Below are 24,228 nucleotides of genomic sequence, written 5' to 3'. Positions count from 1 at the left end.
TGGTGATGGAATAATTCTATGTCTCGCCTGCAGTGGTAGTTACAGGAAATGATGCATGTGGTAAATGGCATACACATACATTGTGCCAAGGTCAATTTCTTAGTTTCTATACTGTACCATCAATATGTAAAATGCAACCACTGGAGGAAACTGGGTGAAGGGTATACAAGACCTCTGTACTATTTTAAAACCTCTTACGAATCTATAGTTATTTCTAAATAAATAAATATACCTTAAAAATAACCCTGACCATGCAGGCACACGAGAATTATTCATTCTGGACATAAAAGCTTACAATTTCAACGTATCATCTGTTTTCTCTGGATTAAAAAGAACAATGCTTACTAAAAATTCTAAAACCACCAGAGATAAGCAATACAATGTTCAAAACTAACATCTACTCATTCCAGGAGATGGGCAAGCCAATAAGACAAATGACTTCATAAAAAGATACAGGCTAAGAACAAAGTGTGTTTGCTGGTTTTCTTAAAAATGGTACCTTCAAGTGGGCACTGGCTGAAACCTTCTAGATGGAAGTTTTGGGGGGAAAAGAGTGTCTTTGAGGTGGTATGGAGGGAACGCTGAATTTCAAGTTAGCAGGCTTGTCAGAAGGCTCACGGGAGATCAGAGCCCTCTCCCTCTTTTCCATGGCTGTTAAAATTTTCCTTTTGCCAGGTGAGAGTAACACGGAGAGGCATCTCAGGTTTTTAAGAGCCTCACACTTTTAGAACAGAAGAGGAAAGTGAAGAATGTAAATATATGTGGCAGAAAGAAATTTTCATTGATGACAAGCAGTCATCACCCTCTCAAAAGAATACCGCATTTTGTAATCCAAAGGTATTAAATAATTGCGCACAGTCTTAGAACCATCACCAAGAGTATTTATCAGATGGGCTAGTCGGGTCCAAAATAAATGGATTTACACTTAGCCCAGGAAGAACATACTGATCTCACCGTGTTTAATTTGGAGAGCATATTAATGTTTTAATTCATAACTTTATTTCATACAAAAAGCCTTCAGGCTTCAATATTCCAATAAGAGATAACAGATGTGGGCACCAGAGTGGTTCAGCCAGCTGAGCGTCCAGCTCTTGATTTTGACTCAGACCACGATCTCAGGGTTTTGAGCCAAACATCAGCCTCCGCGCTCAGCAGGTAGTCTGCCTGAGGTTTTTCTCTCCCCCTTTCCCCCTACCCCCCTCCCCGACATGCGCATGTGTACACTCTCTAAATAAATAAATAAAATACTTAGAAAGAGAGAGAAGAAATGTGATTTACTGATAAGTAAGCCAGTCGTATATGTGTGTTTACGATTCTTGCTCCCCGTGCACGTCACGCCCCTAAGTTATTCTCCAGCCACTGCCTACTGCCCTCCTCCACCAACATGCTGTGTCCCCTTCCCCTATGGCCTCCACCAGGTCTAGTTCATTGGGGACAGCTTTCCATAGTCACTTCATTCCTTGGTGACTGGGTCTACTTACATTCTTCTACACGCTGTACTCCCACTTCAGACCATCTATCCAACTCTGCTATTTCATTTTTTCACAAATGCATATTGAGTCTTCTCAACCGGATTTTTTTTTTTTAAGATTTTATTTATTTATTTGACAGTGAGAGAGACCACAAGTAGGCAGAGAGACAGGAAGAGAGAGAGGAAGGGAAAGGTTCCCCGCTGAGCAGAGAGCCCAATGTGGAGCTCAATCCCAGGACCCTGAGATCATGACCTGAGCGGAAGGCAGAGGCTTTAACCTTTTAACCCACTGAGCCACCCAGGCACCCCTCAACTGGATTTTTGACATCCTTAAGAGCAAAAGCTGTGACTGGTATACTTTTTACCCAAAACTTTTTTAGGCTACCCCGTTTTGGGGAGGCTTATTCTTTTTTACCCAAAACTAGTAGAGGAGACTTTCTGTAAATGGACATTAGTAAAGCACTGGCTTAGCCCTACCAAACTGCATCCTGGGGGGTTGCTGCAGTATTCCAGTGCATAAAAATATAAAATTAATTTTAAATAGATTCTGCAGTCTTTCATAATAACTACCTTTTCAAAGTCCCTGTTACAGAAAGTTTGAAAAGCATGTTTTTCAATGTCCTAATAAAACAGTGAACCACAAAACAAAACAACAACAAAAAAAAAAACACAACAGGGTCAAAAGAAAAGCCCTGTGACATTCCACAAGACGCCGAATGGCTAATAAGAGTTACATGCAATCTTTTAGGTGTAGCTCTTCCAAAGATTCAAAACAACCAAGAGAGGAACTTACAGTCAATAGAATCCTAAGGAAGAATGACAGAATGCTTTATTAAAAATGAGATAATCTAAGTCAACGATATCTACCTTCCTTCAAAGGGTAAAATTAAACTGCCATGACTGTTTCTTGGTTACCCAACTGAGGTTCCAACTACTGCATTCTTATTTAAATGTTTGCAAATCACGCAGTGCCTGGGTGGCTCAAACGGTTACTTGTCTGCCTTCAACTCAGGTCATGATCCCAGGGTCCCTGATGGGGCCCCACATCCATCAGGCAGCCTTCTTCTCCCTCTCCTTCTGCCAGCCACTTCCCCTGCTTGTGTGTGCTCTCTCTCTCTCTTTCTCTCTCTCTCCCTGTCAAATAAATAAATAAAATCTTAAAAAAAAAAAAAGTATGCAAATCATCCACATAAAAGACCTGAGTATAATTCTTTTTAAAAATCTCCACAACATTTTTACTTTCTACAGTCTTCTAGGATCTTTTTTTTTTTTTTTTAAGATTTTTTTATTTGTTAGAGCGCAAGCACAGGCAGACAGAGTGGCAGGCTAGAGGCAGAGGGAGAAGCAGGCTCCCTGCTGAGCAAGGAGCCTGATGTGCCTGATGTGGGACTCGATCCCAGGACGCTGGGATCATGACCTGAGCCGAAGGCAGCCGCTTAACCAACTGAGCCACCCAGGCGTCCCAGTCTTCTAGGATCTTTCTGCTTCTCCAGTTTCTCAAAGATACCTCTGAGAGCACATCTGCCAATTTCTTGAGTACCCTGAAACAGTCTCCCCTAGAGTCTCCAGAAGAAGCACAGCCTTTCCAACACCTTGATTTTAGCCCAAGGAGACCCACTGTAGACTTCTGATCTCCAGAACTGTAACAATAATAAATCTGTGTAGTTTTAAGCCACCAAGTTCGTGGCAGTTTTTTAGAGAGCAGCAAAAGGAAACTCATACGTCCCAGGTTCAAAAACTCTTGGCTCAAAACTCAAAATCAAGTTCCTTGCTTTCTGCCAGGGCCCTCTGTTTACTGCCCGGGTTCTTGGTCTAGTTTTGGATTCCATTAGCAGATTGCCCTTTAATGCATTCTTGAGTCAGTCTGCCAAACTTGAATGTATTTCATCTCTCAAGACACCTTTATACTCTGTTCCTTGACCAGTGATGAACTCCTACGCCTATCTTTTCATTTCTGTAGTCTCAGCTCCCACTTCTACTAGGCCCTCCTAGGCCTGCTCTCCTGGAAGCTTAACCTCTAACCTTGCCTTGTTATGGGATTCTCAGTTTCTTTACTTCCCCAGAATCCATACCCATTTGCCCTAAAGTTTACAAATTACTCAACAGCAAATCAAAATAAACTGGGGTAAGTATAGCAGTAGTCGGCTTTTTAGGTGAAGAATGAAGAATCAGTTCACATTAAATACAAAGTTTTCAAAACAAGATAAATTTAAACTCTCTAGCTGCCTTAAATGAACTGAAACTTCAACATCTAGATGGACTATGAGTCAAGTATTAGCTGAGCCAATGAAAATAAGGTTGACCCTTGAACACAGGCTTTAACTGCGTGGATCCATTTAAAAGGATTTTTCTCTTTTTTTTTGATAAATACAGTACAGGACTATAAATGTATTTTCTCTTCCTTAAGATTTTCTCAATAACATTTTCTTTACATTACTGTAAGAAAACAGTATATAATCGACCTTTCATGACCTTTCATGTTAGAGGCATCCGGTCAGCAGTAAGCTATTAGTAGTTAAGCTCTGGAGAAATCCAAAGTTATACGTGGATTTTTGACTGCGTGGTGGGGGTAAAGGGGGTGAAATGGTGCCCTCACCACCATGTGGTTCAAGGGTCAACTGTAATTTAAAAACTTTTAGATCAGAAAATGTGCCACAAAACTGGATATATTTAAATTCAGCCTTAATATTCAAAGGGTGAATCGGGTGGGAAGGAAAATCCTAAAAACTAAAGACCAATTAGTTCTGACAGTGATTCCCGTTTTCAAATGAGTCTATCAGCACTAAAGACAACACAGGTTCACCAAGAAGTCATGCCAAATTAACCTAACATCTGTTTTTGGAGAACAAAGATGATTATTTAATAAGAAAAATGCTATGATAAGAGGACAGACTAAGTTCAACAAAGTTTTCCTGACTATCCATGGGAACAGATTCAAGATGCAAAATCATCAATAGTTGAAAGCCTTAAACTCTGCACTGGTGGTGGAAACTGAAAATGGTGTGGCCATTTGGGAAAATAGTAAAGAGGTTTTTCAAAACTTAAAAATAGCATTGGTGATATGAACCAGCAATCCCACTCTTGGGGATATCATCAAAAGAATTCAAAGCAGGATCTTGCAGACATATTATCACACCCTTACACAGTGCAGCATTGTTCACAACAGCCAAGAGGCGGAAGCAACTCGTATGTCCGCAAATGGGTAAATAGATAAACAATATGTGTATAGACTTCCAATGGAATACTACACAATCTTAAAAAGGAATGAAATTTGTCACATACTACAACCTGCGTGAATCTCAAAGGCATCATGCTAAATGAAATAAGCCAGTCACAAAAGGACAAATGCTGCATGATCCCATTTATTGGAAGAATCTAAAAGACTCAAAATGACACAAACAGAAAGCAGAAAGGTAGTTGCCAAGGGCTAGAAGGAAGGGGAATTGGTACTTCACGGGTCCAGAGTTTCAAATCTGCAAGATGGGAAAGTTCTACTGATACATTGCACAACACTGTGAAGATACTCGACCCTATTGAACTGTATACTCAGAAATAACGAAAGTGGTAAATTTTATTTTATGTGTCTTTTGCCACAGTAACATAAACAAAATAATTTTTTTAAAAAACCTTGAACTGAACAAACAAGATGATTTGTAACAATCAATTTTAGACATACTGATTCAAAGGCATTAATCACATATAAGATCTTAGGAAACATGTCCTTTAAGAAAAGGCTGAAGAATAAAATGGGAGGAAGCATATTTAACTTAACAGAAGGAAGACTAAGTGAAACCTGAAAGAGGTAAGACAGAGAAGGGAACCTAAAAGTTACTCTATGATTAAATTAACTAGGTTATTCATTCATTCATTCAAATCAGGTTTATTCATTCATTCATTCAATAATGTTTATAGAAACTGAACAACATGGCAGGTACTGCTCTAGGTGTTTCTGATACAACAGTGAACAGAGCAGAGATCCCTGCCTTCCTGAAATTTTACATTCCAGTGGGGAAAGACAAACAACAAACAATAAATGAGGGAGGTAGGCTGCTTCTAAGTGGCTCCCGATGGCGCCTGGTATTCACCCTCTCGTGTACGTCCCCCCACATCCCCCGCATATGGACTGGACTTAACAAACAGAACACAGCAAATGTGATGAGACGTCACTTTCAAGATTAGGTCATAAAGACTATGATGTCTGCCTTACTCACACACTCCCGCTTGCTTGCTCTGGGGAAGCCAGCTGCCATCTTGCAAGCCACCCCATGGAGGGGGTCTGTGAAGAGGCAAGGTGCTGAGGGCAGTCCCAGCCAAAAGCCAGCGCTGAACTAAGACCCTCAATCCAAAGGCCCACAGGGAACTAAATGGTACCAACAACCACAAGAATGAACTTAAAATGGACCCGCCTCCAGCTGAGCCTCGAGGTGACACAGTCCTGGCCAATACCTTGAGTTCAGCTTATCAGGGACCCTGAAGCAGAGGATCTATACAGATTCCTGACAAACAAAAACTATGATAATAAATGTTGTTTGAAGCCACTGAATTCTGGAATGGTTACTTTATGCAGCACTATATATTAATACAACAGGCTAATTATGTGTATGTTAAAAAGAAATGCAAAAAAAAAAGTAGAGCAGAGTAAAGGTAGAGGTATGGGAGACACGATTTTAAAAAGGGGTATTAAGCAGGGTGCCTGGGTAGCTCGGTTGGTTAAGCAACTGCCTTCCAGCTCAGGTCATGATCTCAGGATCCTGGGATTGAGCCCCGCATCAGGCTCCCTGCTCAGCAGGGAGTCTGCCTCTCCCTCTTCCTCTGCCCTTCTCACCCCCACACCCCATTGCTTGCTCTCTCTTTCAAATAAATAAATAAAATCTTTTTTAAAAGTGTGGGGGGGGGGTTGTTACAAAGACTTGCATATGAATATTTGTAGCAGCTTTATTCATGAGCGTCAAAAAGCAGAAACAACCCCAATGTCCATCGTTCGTTAGGTAAATGGATAAACAAAACGTGGTGCAACACACGCTACACCACAGGAGAAGCTGTGGTGTGACAGAAGCCAGCCACAGAAGACCACATATTAAATGACACCACTGTAAGAAAAAAATCTACACAGAGAGAAAGTAGTTTAATAGTTCCTAACTACTTTCTTTTGGGTTAGAGTAGGAAGAGAATTAACCATAAATGAGCATGAGCGATCTCATCGGGGTGATAGAATCATTCTCAAAATGGATTGTGTGGTGGTGGCTCAACTTGGCAAATGTGTTAAAAAAAATCACTTAAAACCCGGGAATTTATGGTATGTAAATTGTACCTCAAAGAAGCTATTTAAGAAAACTGGTGGTGTTGGGACGCCTAGGTGGCTCAGTCGGTTAAGTGACTGATTTTTTATCTCAACTCAGATCTTGATCTCAGGTCATGAGTTCCAGCCCCACCCTGGGAGCTCAGCATGGAGTCTACTTTTAAAAAAGTGGGGGGAGGTATTAACACAGGCACCACAGAGAATATAACATATGAGTGAAAACTAAAAAGAAAGGGCACCAGCCACGAAAATATCTACGGAAAAGATGCCCAACAAGGGAAAGCTAGACAGGGACCCTAGGGTAGGAACACCCTGCATCTGCAGCCCAGCATGTGTGCTATAATGCCGGATTTGGAAACTTCTAGAAGAGGTAAGAGACGAAACAGAGAAGCCATGATGGATAGAGCAGTGGCGAAGGGAAGCAAGTAGGGACTATCTACGTCACTGGGGGGACTTTGGCTTCATCACATGAGAAAAAGAGAGTTATAGGTAAGTTCTGGGCAGAGGAGAGCTATGACCCGACTGGTGTCTTTAAAAGATCCTACAAAGTCGAGAAATTCCCAAAAGAGATTATAAAAGGCTCCATATAACCTAGCTACCTTCAGAGTTACTGACCTCTCTTATCTGACTGGGAGAGATGTTCGACACCAAAAAGGAAGGGGCACTTGGCAGTGTCTCAAATATGTGGCCTGTGTGACCTGTGTCAGCACCTCCAAGGGACCTGGTTATACATGCAGCCCCCGAGGCTTCCCCTGTGACTCATGAACATCTGGGGCCGAGAACAGAAGCCTCCAAATTTTACCAACTTCTCCAGGTGATCGTTTTGAGGAACATAATGAATCAGATGAACACTCAAGTCTCTTCAAGCTCTAAATTATGAGCACGTATGCAGGCAACCCAAACCATATTTATCTAAGGAAATGGTAAATGAACATCTGAATTATTTTATTACAGATGAAGTGCCTTTTATTTTCCCATCCTCAAAAAAAAAAAAAAAAAAAAAAAAACACCTTACCCAGTTGTTTTTCTTCCCAGCATAAATCTCCATGTTCTCTCCATACTGTGGCTCTTCCAGTAACGTCTGGTACTCAAACATGAGGCGGGAGCTCTCCCGGAGGCGGCTGCATTGGAATTGGTGATATTGCTGCACGAGTTCCTTCACCACAAGCAACAGACATTCGGGATTTGAAGGATTCCAGGAGGCGAGGTTCTGGGGAAGCCATAAATAAAAGGCCAGTTAAAAAGGAATTTTCATACAAGTCCAGTATCACATCAGCACAGCAACACAGAGGAAAAGAGTTACGAAAATCGAAGAGGAACAGATTACTCTTAATTAGGAATAAACTCAGAATTGAAGTGAGAAGGGTCTTTTGAGCTTGGTGACTTCTCCTGCCTTCTACAAGTTCTGGCAGAAAAATCACGGTGGAATTCCATCATGAGGAGACAGACACAGTAACGTGTAGAGCAGCGTGGTAATAAGACAAGAAACCTAGATATCCTGGAAGACCATCATTTTAGCCCTAGAAGACTTAATTTCCTTCTTATTCTGTTACAATTTTAATTTTTTTCAATCTACACATACATCCAGCATTCTATGCTAACATCATTCAACCCAGGTCCCCGACAACCTGCATCAGATATAAATATCAGATATAAGTATCAGTATTATACATAATATATATATATAACATGTAATATAATATATAAGTATTACATCAGACATAAGTATCAGATATAAATACACACTCTATAAACACTGGAGCCCCACAGAAATATAAGCCTAGCAGTGATGGTCTGGCCTGGAAATGATATTAATGGAGAAGAGAAGAGGGAAACTAAATCAGGAAATGCGAGGTTCAGAGAGAGGAAGGAAATGGCCATGACAGCTTACAAGCAAGAAAGGAGCTGGGAATGGGGGAAGATCTGGTCAACAGTCATTGCGAAGCTCACATTCATTCATTCAACAATAGCTATCAAATGCATATTATTAAGCAACAGCCACTGTTCTAGGCAGTAAAAAAAAACAAGCCAAGCCCTTGCTCTCCAGGAGCTTACATTTTGGTGGGCCAAGATAACTAACAAAAATGAAACAGATCAGTGGATGGTAGTAAATGCTGCTGAGGCCATACACCATGCATCCCAGAAGCCTAGGGAGGGGAGTGGTTCAAGGAGAAAGAGGCGATCAGCTGTGCGAAATGGCGTTAACAAGGTGAGGTAAGGAAGCCTGAGAGCTGACCCCTGGGCCCAGGGACAAACTCATCAGCAGCATCTTCAACGGGTTGTCTTTGGTAACATAAAACATGACTGTCAGGTGTCTAAAAAAGGATGGGCAGAAAGTGCACACAGCTAGGGCAGACAATTCAAACTGGGAACTAGTGGGGAGTGTGGGGTCAACGGAAAGTTTTGCTCAGATGTTTGTCGTCTGCTGGGATGTCCATGTAGAGAAGGGCAGGGGCGGGGGTGGTAAGGTGGAGATGGGAAGCAGAACAGCAGGAGGAAAGAAACCATATAGGTAGACCGGGATGGGATCTCCAAGAGGACTGGCCTTAGAAACGAGCACAGAAAGCCCATCCCCAGGAAGGAGAGGAGAAACCAAGCGCATGAGTTTAAGGGCAGGCAGGTTGTTTCATGTGGTGACAGGATGTGTGGCAGTTCTCCCCAGAGAGCTTCTATTTTCTCCTTGAAACAGAAAGGAAGGTCATCAAATGGGAGTCAGGAAGAAGGAAAGGATATTGGAAGTTGGAGAAGAAAGTATGAAACAGTCATTTAGAAGAGTCATTTAGTAGAATAAATGGACTGGAGAAATGTAGGAGGAATTCCAGATAGCACTAAAAGCCCCACTGAGGTTAGAGGGATGGTTTTTAAGTGAGGCCAATTAGCATAAATTACCCTGCCTGGGTGCAAACGTGAAGCGAGAGGAATTTGGATTTAACAAAGCTTGGGACTTTGCCAGAAGAGCACAACAGAAAGAAAGAGAGGCAAAGATCTTAGAGAGTTTGCAGAAGAATGATTATAATCATGGACCATGGACGTCAAGCCAGGAAAAAGCCAGGCAAGTTTGTAAGGGAGGTGAGAATTCGTGAAAGGGTGGCAGGGTGAGTGGTCCTGCGTTTGGTGGGTCATTAGGTTTTACTCCATGGGGAAAGGCTTATTGATAGGGAAAATATATAACCTTGAACTAGGGCTGCTGCAAATTCAAAAACAGTGAATAGAATAAGAATGACAAAAGGAATAAAGGCCTGACACGCTGATGCTCATCACGGTGAGGTTTGCTCCTCCAACCAGGTCAACACAGCAGTTAATCCTACAGCCAGTGCTATTGGCTTAATAAAAAGACTAATTGATTTGATAACTCTTAAGAGATAACATACTACAGATAAGTACTAGAAAGAACGAACTGGAAAGACAGGAGGTGTGGCCAGAGAACAGGATGGTTATAACCAAGGAACAGAGGTGGTCTGTAACTGGGACTGACGAGGTGTGGAACGCCACCAAAAGTGTGCCTGGCTCAGAAGAATCATTTATATGCATTTAAATCATATATGCAGAAAATTTTAAGGAAAAGGGAATGACGATTTCCTCGGTAGCAGCACCGAAGAGCAAGGAGAACACCCACAATACCCCCAGACACAACGGTATAAAGGACGGGAGAGAGAAATCAGCTCCAATACTAGAGAACATGGAGGGAAAGGCAGACCCTCCAGGCAGAGAGACAAGACTCCAGAGCAGTGGTTATCAGTCTTTGCTATGGAATCACCTAGAGAGCCTTCAAAATACTACGGCTTGGGCCTAAAACCCCCACCTTCTGATTTTCGTTCAAATGGGTTAAACTGAGGTCCCTCTTTGAGGTCTTGGGTGTTGGGGTGTTTGTCTTAAATTAAAGCCCCTGGGGTGATTCGAATGCACAGCAAAGAACCACTGACTTGGAGGAAAAAGGATTATGGAAAAGGTTGTGGATATAGAACATCTGTGGATATAGGACTCTGTTGATAACAGCTGACTGTGTTAATACCCCAAAACACCCAATCTCTAGAAAGCTAGAAATTTAGCAACAACAAAAGAGAATACATGTTACACTACCAATGTTCAACAGCTAATAATTATATAGCTTGCCAAATGCTATATAAATTCTAAGAACTTTTCATACATTCAAGTTGGCCGTATCACAACCATATAAAGTATATTACTACACCACCTTATAGACAAGGCAAAAGTGGTTCAGTATCTCATTCAGAGCTATTGAACAATCAAGTTGAGTTTCAAACTTAAGCAATTTGGCTCCAAGTCCCTGCTTATGCACTATACCAAAGGCTCTTACACATTTTGGTCTTGGAAACCTCTCTTTAAAAAAGAAGTATTGAGAACACCAAAGAGTTTCTGTGTAGACAAATTATAGGGATTAAATTTTCTATATTAAAAATGAAAACTGAGAAATTTTAAGAATATTTATTAATTTTTTTAAATAATAAACCTACTACATGTTAACATAAAAACGTTTTTTTTTTTTAATGGACTCACTAGGATTTCCAAAAGAAATAGGGCATGGCATTGTTTTACATTCTTGCAAATCTCTTCAATGTCTGGTTTAATAAAAGAGCTGAGCGCTTATATCTGCTTTTACATTCGATGTTGCAATATGTTGTTTTGGCTGAAGGATATGAAAAAAATCCAGCCTCACTCAAATATGTACTTTAAAAAGAGAGAAGTATTTTAATAGCCTTGTCAAATAATTCTAGATATATTCTTCTTGGATACTATACCAAAACTCAACAAGTGGAAGTTTCTTTTTTTTTTTAAAGATTTTATTTATTTATTCAACAGACAGAGATCACAAGTAGGCAGAGAGGCAGGCATAAAGAGAGAGGAGGAAGCAGGCTCGCCACCGAGAGCAGAGAGCCCGATGCAAGGCCCAATCCCAGGACCCTGAGACCACGACCCGAGTCGAAGGCAGAGGCTCAACCCACTGAGCCACCCAGGAGCCCCAACAAGCGGAAGTTTCTTAAAGGCTAGCTGCAATGTGGAATCCAAAACTGTATTAATAAACATTTCATGCTCTTACATTAAATTCCATTCACCTATCCTGCACTTTAAATGTATCTTCTACTTACTGTATGATTTTGTACCATCATGCATTTGGTCATTTAGAAAATACTGATTCACAGAGTTATGCAGCTCTTCTAAACATTGACACATTTCATTTATATAATCACAAAGTCATTTACATAATCACATTCATTAATATCATAACTAATCTCACCAGAAAAGTCTTCTATCAAAAGAAAAAAAAAGGTTAAAAAAAAGTGCATCCTTTCAAAGGACAGCAATTACTCTGATCTACCAAGTGGGTTGATTTCCAGGCACCAAATGACAATGGGAAATCATGAAATGCTCTCTTAGGTACAAGATAGACAGGTTTTAAGAGATGTTCAAATAAAGATTTGATGAACAGAGGAAAAAGTCAGCTCTTGAGCATCTTACAGTGAAACAAAGACAGTCCTACCTATGAATTTGTTTGAAAAGAAGAGTGTCAAAGTCCTCACTGGCCAATCTCTTGACCTCAAGATTCTGAAAATTCCTTTTGAGCTACTCGAGACCACAAAGGTATCAATAGGATATAACAGCACAGGGTGCCTCGGTGGCTCAGTCTGTTGAATGTCTGCCTTCAGCTCAGGTCATGATCCCAGGGTCCTGGGACTGAGTCCTCGTCGGGCTCCCTGCTCAGGGAGAGTCTGCTTCTCCCTCTTCCTCTGAGCCTCCCCCTGCTCGCTCTCTCCTGATTTCTCTCTTTCTCTCAAATAAATAAAGTCTTTTAAAAAAAAGAAGATGCAATAACACAGTAGAGAACTCAAAATGATTATGTAACTTGCTATGAATTTCCTTCAGAGATCATCATTAAACATTAACAGGAAAAATTTACAATTTCCATTTCTTGGTCAGTGGTCAAGTCCCTGTTCTAGGACAAAAAAAAGTTTAGTTGCCTCAACTTGTACTTTTTAAATTCTATCTTTTCTCTTTACCTGTTTGGCAAGTTAGCCTATATCCCACAATATATATATATATATATATATATATATATATATATATATATATATATATACATACACACACACACATATATATGTGTGTGTAAATATATATATATACACACACATACACACACACACACACATATATATATATATGCATGCATATAAGCTGGCAAACATCTCTTACCAATGTGAATTCATTTCAAGTAATTCAGCCTAATTGTTAAATGCATAAACATATGCTAACAAGTCCCTTCCCATTAAAATACAATCTCCAAGTACATGGAAATACATTTGACCTCTACCATTCAGTGTATGCTTCAGTGGGAAATGACTTAGCTGAAAAGCATCCCCATCAGGGGATGTACAGACAGTCTCAACAAAATAAAAATCTCCCCACTATTGCTACATGACCACTTTCACTTACGTAATTTGTGGTTTGAGACACTTTGTTTAGAAGGGGAGAACAGACAAGATATTACAAGATTGTGATCATGTCCTAAAACGAAGATATATTTTTTAAATGGTCTAACGAGGCAGATGTTGGAGCTTTCCACTCTCCTGGGTAGAGACAGAGAAAGTGTCCAAAGTTTCTTCAGGGAACTGTACAAGCCACAACAAAGTGGGGGGGGGGGTGGGAATAGCTCAAGGTATAAATTAAGAGGCCTCTTTAGAAAAAAGAGAAAAATAAGCATTTCCCTCTATATTACTATACATACATAGACACACAATATATACACACATATATTATTCTCTATATATTAAGTCCTATTCTACTGATTTTTTTGGACATGCATGAAAGAAATCTGAAATGAAGATGGCCCCAAAGAGTAAGCACAGGACACATATTACCAAAGAAAAGGGAATAGAAAAGAGATTTCATGGGGTGCCTGGGTGGCTCAGTCAGTTAAGCGCCTGCCTTCAACTCAAGTCATGATCCTAGGGTCCTGGGATCGAGCCCCGCATTGGGGCTGGGTCGGGGGGGGGGGGTCCCTGCTCAGCAGGGGGTCCTCCCTGCTCAGCAAGGGGTCCTGCTTCTCCCTCTGCCTGCCGCTCCCCCTGCTTGTGCTCTCCCTGCCTCTCTCTCTCTCTCTCTAAGTAAATATATAAAATCTTTAAAAAGAGAGATATTTCAAAAACAAGGAATGAAACACACATTAGAAGAAAGTGATAAAACCCAATAAAAGTAAATAAACAGAAGCAAAAGAATTAACTACTAGCATGAAACTTGCCTCATTCTCACTGAACACTGATGAAACAGTTCAGGGAGGTGTCATGTCAGCTCATTTTAAAGACTGGGTAACTAGAGCCATTGAAGAGTTCTTCTGACATTCACGTCGGCAAGTGACAGTAGAGAATATAAATCTGCCGACCCTCTCTTCAGTTCACTGAAATATCAGTTTCTAACCAAACAAATGGCACCTGCCTCACCACGCCACGACGTACCTCACACCTGGCATTAATTCGGGGCTCCCCGTGGTGGCTCACCTGCCCGAGGCTGCCCGATTTGAGGGAAGCTCCTGAATCTGGGACCCTCAACCTTCCCACATTTCTCTCTTGTCAACACACCACACATGCTACTCCCCAGTCAATCAGGCCACAACCTCGAACACATCTCAACCAATCCTGAGTTCCTTGTCAGCTTCCTTAGATCAGAAACATAGTGATGGATGCTATTTTCAGAGGCCCAGCTCACCCCAGTTCACATTCTCACTTACTGAAAACCTGGCTTCTGAGCCATACTGAGGCAAACGCAGACACACACACACACACACACACACACACACACACACACACAGACATCAATCCAGGAAAGAAGCTGGGAAACAATGTACTGAGTTCCTACCTCTGGGGAGACAAAGGAGGAAAATAAGCAAATTAGCAAATGAGCCCTGGGACCCATCGCTGCCTAATAATGGAGAGAAAAGAAATCTTAGGGGAAAAAATTTTCTTTAACAGAAACAAATCTTGTAATGAAAATTTTCCATTGATAAAAGGAATTATTTGACACTTCATACCACAAAATTTTGCGCTGTCTGGCATTCGGATAAAATAGAAATTGAAATGGAGTAACAGTTATGTGAAAAGCATGCAACCTTACCAATAACCAAAGAAATGTTAATTTCTCTGGTTTCTTCTTTGTCATAAACTAACTTTTCATTGAAGAAATAATATGTACATGGTAAAAGAAACAGTATTTTCCCAATAGCATAAAAGAGTATCAAGAACAAAAGTCACCCTCACAACTTATTTTAGATCCCCCACCCCACTCCCCAAGGGGATTACTCTTATCCCCCAGAAAGATCCACACTGGGACTGTGTAAGGTGCCAACATCTGACCCTTCTTGGGTATTCTAGATCACCTCTAGCTTTGCTCACTCTGTACCTTCTCCCCACTCTTTGAAGCTACATACCCTGGGGCTCCCATGGTTCGACTAGCCTCCCTTGAATCAGGTGTTAATTTGAACTCAGTAGCCTGACTTACTCCAAGATGGGGCCTCAACCCCCACAAATTGTCTCTTGCTCTCATGGGACTCATGATTTGGCCAGCTCCTCACTTCTCAAGCAGACAGCTAATGCTGGGAAGGAAGGATGCAGTTTAATGGACACTTTTACACATGAGAGTGAAAACTGATACAAGCAGTTAATATTTTTCAAGAAGCATAAAAATGTTCACTATCAAAACCCCTTAGAAGTCCTATTTCTCAGAATCTATCTAAGAAAAAAGCAAAAATAAGGGGGGGGAAAGCACAACTGGCAGAAAACTGTAATTTAAAATATCACGAAACTGCAAATAACCTAAATGCCTAATAATAAGAAATTGTTGAAAAACTATTATGGTCACTCAAGGAATACTATGCAGCCAGTATGTTTACAAATACTGGGAGACAGTATAGAAAATACTATTAAATACTGACAAAATATTAAATGAAGACAGATATAAAACTGCATATACATTATGATCTTAACTTTGATTATTCCCATTCTTTCCTAACCTCCTATACCAAAAAAAAAAATCTATGCATAAAAAAAATTACTAAAAGAAATGTTCACAACTAATGTTAACAGTTTGGGAGCTGTTTACCAGTGTTCTCTTTTCCTTCTTCCTAATGTTCTAGATTTTCTGCATTTCTAACTGCATTGTTATCCAGACGTATGTATGTATATATGTGCACATACGTAACACATGCACATACTTTCATAATGGAAAACTGTAAATTTTTAAAATTGAATAGCATACTTCAGTATTTCATTCTGAACTGTATTTCCATCTCAAAGTTTAAGAAATTCCACTTGCCACTTACATGTTTTATAAAGTCAGGCTTCATTGGTCTCTTTTTATCACTCAAAATTACCCAGCTCCATAGCCTTCTGGAACAAATCTTGCATCACTTAACCCTAAATAAATATGCTTTAAGCAACTTTGAACTGTTTCTTGAATTCTAAACCTCACAGAACATTTCCAGAAAGCTACTGCAATATGCCACCATGCAATGGCAACAGTTGTAGGAATCTATTACGCTTCTCTCAACCAAAACTCTTTTGTGTTACAGTTCTCTGAAAGGAAGTCTTAGGAAATGACTGATGGCATTTTCCACTTCTAACAGAACTGTAGCTGGACAGCATGAATTTTTTAAATATCACTTCATCTAGGGAATACAAAAGATAAGAATGAATCTGCTAACTGAACTATCTGTAAGAAGACCAGGCATTATCAAAACTGAATATCCACACTGTCTGTTAGAACTCGTCTAACGCATCGCCTAAAATAATTTAAATGCAATTACTTTAAACTTTCTTTAAACTTTCTTAAAATAGAGCAACTTCTTACAGTTGAGTTAACATAACATGAAATGTAAGGGCAGGTGAAACAGAAGCTGAATTAAGAGAAGCTAACTGGGACTCCTCAGAGCAAGTCTACTCCCACTTCCATATAACTACCCTCCGCAAGTTCACAGTCATGCCGCTAGCAGAAAAGACAAGCCAGCACTCCCAATCACATCCTTTACAATGAACTTGTAGTTAATGCTGTGGGACTTTATTTTTGAGAAACTTCAAGTGTTAAGAACAAAATGGAGTGTGTGAAAGGGGAGAATATACCACACTTGTGTTCTGTTCCACTAAAATGTGTAGTGCACTCACAGAAATAAATACTGGTAAGGCAAAAAATTAAATAGGGCCATTTTACAATCCTCAGTGGCTTTATTTTCAAGTACTCTTAACAATTATCTTTATCCTTCTAGGCAGGGCCCTAGTGAGTCTAAGGTCTGAGATTATTGCCATGATGTTTGAAGTTGTCATTAATTACGGTCTTTGAAAACTCAGTGGGAAAACTTCTGGGAAGCACAAAAGCTAACTGGAAAGATGCAAATCTCTGACACAGAAATGAACAGGTAGGGAGACAACCAGTGTAAGGATATTTCTGGAATCAATAGGGGCTAATAAAGGTATTCCTAGAAGTAGTTAGAGAAAGTCTTCACACCAACTCGGGAATTTTGTCTGACAAGTAAATTGAATGTACTCTGGTGAAACATAGTGATTTGCTGCCTGTGTTCGGTGGCTACTGGGGGAGGCAGGTGTAATCTGAGCAGAGGCACTCCAGACCTCTTAAATCCTGCTTTCACCAGAACACCTCTGCCATTCTGTTTATTTGGTTTGGTTTGGCTTTGGTTTTGGTTTTGGTTTTACTGAAGTTTTACCTAAGATGTCATCAGAAAAAAAAAAAAAATTCTACTGGAAAAATGGATCTCATCTAGTACACAGTGAACACTTCTGTGAAATCTTATGTTCTTCCGCTCTGTTTGTGACCATCTTCATTTTGGTACCAGAAGTCCTGATAAGAGGAATCCAAACTCATAAAACGACCTGGAGGACAAGAAGATGTGCTGAAGAAATGCATTTTCTCCAGTTTAAGACATTAGCCCCAAGTCACCAATTAGTCCACAAATACACAACTCATGCTTAGAGTGAAAGGGATTTGTCACCTTAAATCATACATACCTTGACCATAGCAAAATGAAATTGGCATCTTCTCAAAAAATCTAATCTATTTGGGCCAACCAAGGAAGCTTCTGGCTGTGATTTCTCCCCCAGTTTACTCTTAGAGCTCTCCAAGGTTCTGACCTGCCTCCTAAGGAAAAACCAACTTCCCTGATTTTTGCTGTTGTAATTTATTAACTTTTTATGACCTAGGATCTTTCTAAAAGGACTTTGTATTGTCTTGAAGGATAAAATACAGTAGTCCATTCTGGGGCTTACAGTCAGTAAAATCTCCCAGTTACTAATGGTAAAATGATCCTGATTGTATGTCAGCATAGAACATGACAATTACCTATCCTTGAGAAGGACAAAAGTAATGTCCTAAGCAAAATTCACAATTAGCCTTTGTGCCTGAAAGATCACTTTCCCACGTGATTTTCCCAGTGATAGAATCAACAGACTTGTAATAGAAAAAAACACAAAACAAGGAAACTTAAATCTGGACTTTTTGAAATGCCATTCAATAGGCAGCCTTACCTACAGTTGCTAGGTAAGGAAAACTTCCAATTAACAGAGGAGGTTAAAAAAAACAAACAAATAAACAAACAAAACAGAGGAGATCTGGGGAATTTTAGAATATCTACAGAGGGATGACCCACCACTGGTGCATTACATGAGAATTTTTCTATCATCCCAATTTTGTGTTAGGGTGTCAGAATCACTGGAACTGGTTTACTTTACTTATTTAGTTTCTTCCACAGGTAAACATGCTTTTCATCTAGAATATACAAAAATACCTACAACTATACCCTTGGTTCCATTTAGAAAATTTTTAAAAAATTGCAGTATCCCCAGGCATCTGGGTGGCTCAGTCGTTAAGCATCTGCCTTCAGCTCAGGTCATGATCCCAGGGTCCTGGGATCAAGCCCCACATCAGGCTCCCTGCACAGCAGTAAGTCTGCTTTTCCCTCTCCCACTCCCCCTGCTTGTGTTCCCTCTCTTGCTGTCTCTCTGTCAAATAAATAAATTAAATATTTAAAAAAAGAATTGCAGTATCCCTTCTTGCCCATCAGAAGTTACCGTAACATCACCTTTCAGTTCTCCTTAAAAAGTGAACAGCATGCAGCCCCATGTCATGTTGAACTGCCACTTCACATAAGGTCCTGAAGGTCACGTAGTGCATATCTATTTCTTTGGAACTGGAGATAGATAGATGATAAGACACAAAGGCTGGAGAGAGTAGGGAGGGAAGGAATCTCAAGCCACATCCCATTGTTCAGCCTTTCTTGTTTATTAAAATGGAGAAGGCAGAGCAGATTCCTTTCTATATTGGAAACCCCCTCAGATGCAATAGGGTTGAAAAGAAGGGGAAGAGTACCCCCCACAGAACCTTTACTAGCCTTTCTTCTCTCAATGATAGAACCACTTCAAGAACAGGAATGGGAGGGGCGCCTGGGTGGCTCAGTGGGTTAAAGCCTCTGCCTTCGCTCAGGTCATGATCCCAGGGTCCTGGGATTGAGCCCCGCAGCGGGCTCTCTTCTCGGCGGGGAGCCTGCTTCCTCCTCTCTCTCTGCCTGCCTCTCTGTCTACTTGTGATCTCTGTCAAATAAATAAATAAAATCTTAAAAAAAAAAAGAAAGAAAGAAAGAATAGGAATGGGAGCTTTTCTATGACATGGATAAAAGGACTAAGACTGGGAACACAAACATCACTGAACAAAAGTAGTTTGGAGGATTTAGACTTGAATAATAACTAAATCGATTCTAGTTCCTCTATAAGATGTTATCTTATATCCTCACAGCTTTAAGGTGCTATCTTTTGAATATAAAATCAAATTTATTTGGAGCCAAAATGTTCAAGTTTTATTACCTCCTGTTCATCAAAAAAGTATGAATAATAATATGAAGTTAATTTTGCATAAAATGCCTGTGTAGACTAAAATTTGATTAATAAGCCCAAAGCATTAAAAAAATCCTTTTGTGTGGCCAACAAAGTATTTTAAAGAACATAAATTTAAATTCCTTTATGCTGAGCACACATCCAGCTCACCAAGATCCCCATCAATTACAAAAAAAAAAAAAATCCTTTGAGGCCCAAATTAGCTGTACCACTGAAATGAATGTTGCCATTTATCTGAGTCACTAATGCCACACACCTTCTCAATCTTTGCTACTCAGATTCGAAGAATAAAAGGCAATAGCGGAAAGAAAATTGGCAGATATGATTTCTAACTTAATTCAAATTGTTTTTTCCTGGGGATGTATTGAAATCGTCCAGGTTGCTCGAATATCATCCAGGGATGTGATTTTGAAGGAGACAGCTTGCTACTGGTTTTCCTGGCTGTACTACAAGAAACAACAGTATGAGCTTATTTTAAGTTAATGTGTGCTTCTGTGTTTCTTTACAAGAAATTAACTGCAATCATTTACTTAAAGCAAACACTTTGTTAAGGTTTCGTTTCTCAGTAGAAAATGTCTTCAGGAGTCTTTTAAACCTCTTAGAGAGTTACAAATCCCAACTTCTACCCATAGATTTTGAGCTGGGAGCAAATGATTTACATCACAGTAAAAGATCGTTAAGCTTAGTGACCCTTCGTGGCACTGAGTGGTTTTTAGCCATAGGTGAGTCACAATATCATAGGAGTCCTACCCATTCTCCTGAATCAACACAGTAATTCTTTGCCTGCCTCAGCCAGGACCAGACCTCAGGGTAAATTCTCATTTCTTTCCAACTATGTAATCACAAGGAGACCCATAGGAATGGGCAGTATGGAACAAGACAGAACAAAGAGCTTCATCCAAGTTATTTTTAACTAGAGAAACACCTGCAGGCTCTGGCACCTGGTTTCTGACCCCTGCCCTTGAGGATTTCCCAAGCTAGACTTGGCCTCTGGGCGACAATGATTTTTATTATACAACTGTTTCTCCTGACCTTAGCTGAGCTCTTTTGGACTGAATTCCAGACTTGTGGACTTCCCAGATTCCCCTCCTCTTAGTCAAAACCCCATCCTTGGGCCTTCCGGGCTAGTGGTCTTACAGTCACCAGTGCCTTAGTAACAGTTTGTGTGTAAATGATGAGGGGAGATGTCAGCTAAGAAGGAGGCTACCCCCAAGCTGTTTCCATTAGTCCAGTCACAAGCAGCTGGAAGAGAGAAAAAAAGAGCAATGCAAAGTAACACCAACTAAATGAAAAGATATCCACAAAATACAATATATGGGGTAGTAGAAGCTTTCAGTATCTTTATCCCTCCCCCTAAAAACTCTACCTCCTAGCCCCAGGTCCATATAAGTCATTGTTCTAAATCCCAATTTAGTAGACATCTATTGTTTGATGTCCAACATCCATTTCCCTCCTTCTGGTAACAAAGATTTCCTTTGGGAAACCACTCCTCCCCATTCTCAGGTGTGAGTTTTGAGTAAGAACTTCCACTCCAAGCCCCACGGGTCCTGATTGCCTAACCCTATCAACATTTCCTGTGTACCTAGCATATAGCCAGTGAGATAAATGAAGACATCAATTGAGATTTCTGTGAAATAAAAACATTCTTTCTTTCTGTGGTAGGAGAATATAAAGTCTGAACTAGAGGAACAACTCTGTGAAGACAAGAGAAGGGACTGAGCTACTGGGTGGATATAAAGACTAAGAACAAAATCAACACAGTGAAAGGCAGAGCAGAAAAAAGAGAAAAAAAGAAACAAAGAAACTAGGTTCTTAAATTACATTATTTTAGCCACTGGACCAAGCCTCATCTGAAGCCCACCTCTGATCTTTTCTGTAAGTGGATGAATTCCCTTTTAAGCCAGTTTCAATCAGCTTTTCTGTGGAACGGGAAGAAGAAAAGGAAGAGGGAGAGAAGAGGAAGAAGGAAGGAAGCAGAGTAAGAGTGCTGATACACGGTAACACCGTATCTTCATTTGACCTCCTCCAGGAGAAAGGACAGAGCGAGAGGTGCATGAACCCTTATTGGACAACAATTCAAGAGACCTATATAATCCATAGTATAGATTCAGTTTGGGTTCTGATGCTTTCTGCAAGGAAAATAGTTAAGTAGTTCCTTACATTATCTTGCAGAAAAATCTACATAAAGGATTAATCTATTTCCACTAACCCAGTAATGACTACGGTCATTTCTCTTAAGGGAAAAATAAATAAAAAGGAAGAAACAAGGGAAAGACAGAAGACTCTACCCTTGTATCCTTTGTATATTACAACTCATTCAATGAACTTAAGATAAAATGCATCTAAGATAGAGCTCTTTAAACACCAATACGGTTTTGGATGGGGGCGGGGAGGGTAATAAAGCAAAAGTTCTGTAAAAGCCAGTAGTTCTACTGAAGGGTGTAGAGGACAAAAGTGAACCATTCCAGATCGGATAAAGACACTGTGGTTCCTTACATGGGTTTGGGGCTGTATCCCGCAAGCCGAGGAACAACACTGAGCTTAGAAAGGAGCTCTTCTCTGGCTTTACGGTCCTGTAAACAGGAGATGTTTTGATCTTTCCTCCAGTTGACCGAAACATAACCAGCACACACAAACCGTACTGTGGTGGCTCACGAGTGCTGGCTCCATGCCAAGCCTGAAATGTGTACCTTTGGCTAGTAAGCCTTTATGTCTTTTGCACACGTTCTTTCTCCAGAGACTAAAACAGGGCCCCCACAAAGCAGCCACGGTGACTGCCTTTGAACCATTTGTAAACTTAGTAATACACAAAGATCACTCAGTTTTATCAATTTTCACTTCCTTAAATTCATCATCCCTCTCCAGCCCCCATGCCATTCCTCATCAGTTCTTTCAAAGCTGCAGTGGGGAAGGTGGGTGCTGGGTGGCTCAGTGGTTTAAGCTTCTGCTTTCAGCTCCAGTCATGATCCCAGGGTCCTGGGATTGAGCCCCGCATCAGGCTCTCTGATCATCGGGGAGCCTGCTTCTCCCTCTCTCTCTGCCTGCCTCTCTGCCTACTTGTGATCTCTCTGTCAAATAAATAAATAAATAATCTTTTTAAAAAGCTGCGGGGCCCCTCGCAGCCAACTAAAGAAAAGCATTTGTTTCAAATGTACCGTCTAAATCGCCACCCCCGGATCTCAGTTCAGGTTAATAACCACGTGTACACCTCCAAGGAAACGCCTCAAGAACCTTAACAAAGCTCTAATATAACGAGCTACCAATTTCTATTACTGACAACTCACTATCATCCAACAGAATAGAGTTCTTTTTATCACTAAACACCAGGGTTTTTTTTTAATTCCCTTAATAGAGGGCTGTCAATACTCAGTCTTCACTGACCAAGAAAACCTGCTATCTTCCAGCAAGTATCTGAAAACTTCTCTACCTACAGCTTCCATTCCCATCTGGGCTATCATCAGAGGAACTGTGGAAGCATCTTAAAAAGGCAGATTCTCGAGTCCCACCCTCTGAGACACTGGTTCGGCAGACCTGGAGGGATACATATTCCTTGGCCCTAGAGAATCTGTTCCGTGATTTTTTGAGTTGCATTCAGGCATTGTAACGCAAGGCAGAAGCCCAGAAAATATGATCATCTTCCTGATGAATTTTCTCACTAAGATCAAAGACCCAAGTAATTTCACATAAATTCACTAGGCCTTCACATAACATCCACTGTCTAAATGATGGCAAAAGGCTCCATCTTCTAAAGCTTCCCATTAAAGTTGCCTCACATATTTCCCAGGTATTAACAGAATGTGTCTCCAGACCTCTGACCTACCTCTAATAACTGACACTGGGAATTCAGGGCTCTCCATATCCTGGGGGAGAGGGGATGTTTCACCAATGGGGAGTCAACATCATTCTTACTAATCTGTTTCTCCAACACTAATGATTCTCCTAAACTTGATCCCCTCACTTGCCTAGATCAATAATATCATCCAGGCTCCTCCTAGAATCCCACCATCCCTAATTGAATGTCACCTATGCCCCAGAAGCAAAGCACCAAATAGATTACTACATGGTGTGATCATTCTTAAATTGGATGTATTTAACTTTTAACGCACCATCATTTCCCTCCAATGTTTTTTGTGATGCTTCCATTAATATTAAGGAATTATAGAAGGGCTGCAAATTGGCAGTCTCAGAGTGCAGACATGCTTTCTTTGAGCCACACAAATTTTTTATTTTAAAATCTTTAGACAAAGCATACACACTTCAGTAGGTCACAATCCCCACCAATTACAACTGTCTTTACACCTATGCTTTTCACTCATGTTTATTACTTGGCTGGCTCCTTCAGGCACCTGAGTTTGCAACACCTGAATTAAGATTTTAGGGCATTTCCTAAAGATATTTTTAGTCCCCTCCACAGTTCCTTCACTTGTGGTAGATACATAAGGTGTTTATTGATGTAAGCAAAATGCAACAGCATAAATGGCTAAAGTTTCTCAGGCAGTGAAACTGAAAGATAAAAAGAAAGTTCGCCTATTCAGTGTGCCCACTAATGTTTG

General features: G+C 40.5%; 1 protein-coding gene across 4 annotated transcripts in view; it reads right to left on the bottom strand.

Moving 5' to 3' along the window:
* Window positions 1-24,228, bottom strand: part of BABAM2 (BRISC and BRCA1 A complex member 2) — a 404,982-nt gene that overhangs the window by 271,733 nt on the left and 109,021 nt on the right. For all 4 annotated transcript variants that reach the window (XM_082745160.1, XM_082745162.1, XM_082745163.1 and 1 more), the window contains one exon: window positions 7,786-7,980. In XM_082745160.1, coding sequence (XP_082601286.1) covers window positions 7,786-7,980 — 195 coding nt within the window. The remainder of the gene's footprint in view (window positions 1-7,785; window positions 7,981-24,228) is intronic.

This window comes from Mustela nivalis (assembly GCF_964662115.1).
Source record: "Mustela nivalis genome assembly, chromosome: 8".
Classification (NCBI taxonomy): domain Eukaryota; kingdom Metazoa; phylum Chordata; class Mammalia; order Carnivora; family Mustelidae; genus Mustela; species Mustela nivalis.
This window is presented reverse-complemented; position numbering and strand designations above follow the sequence as displayed.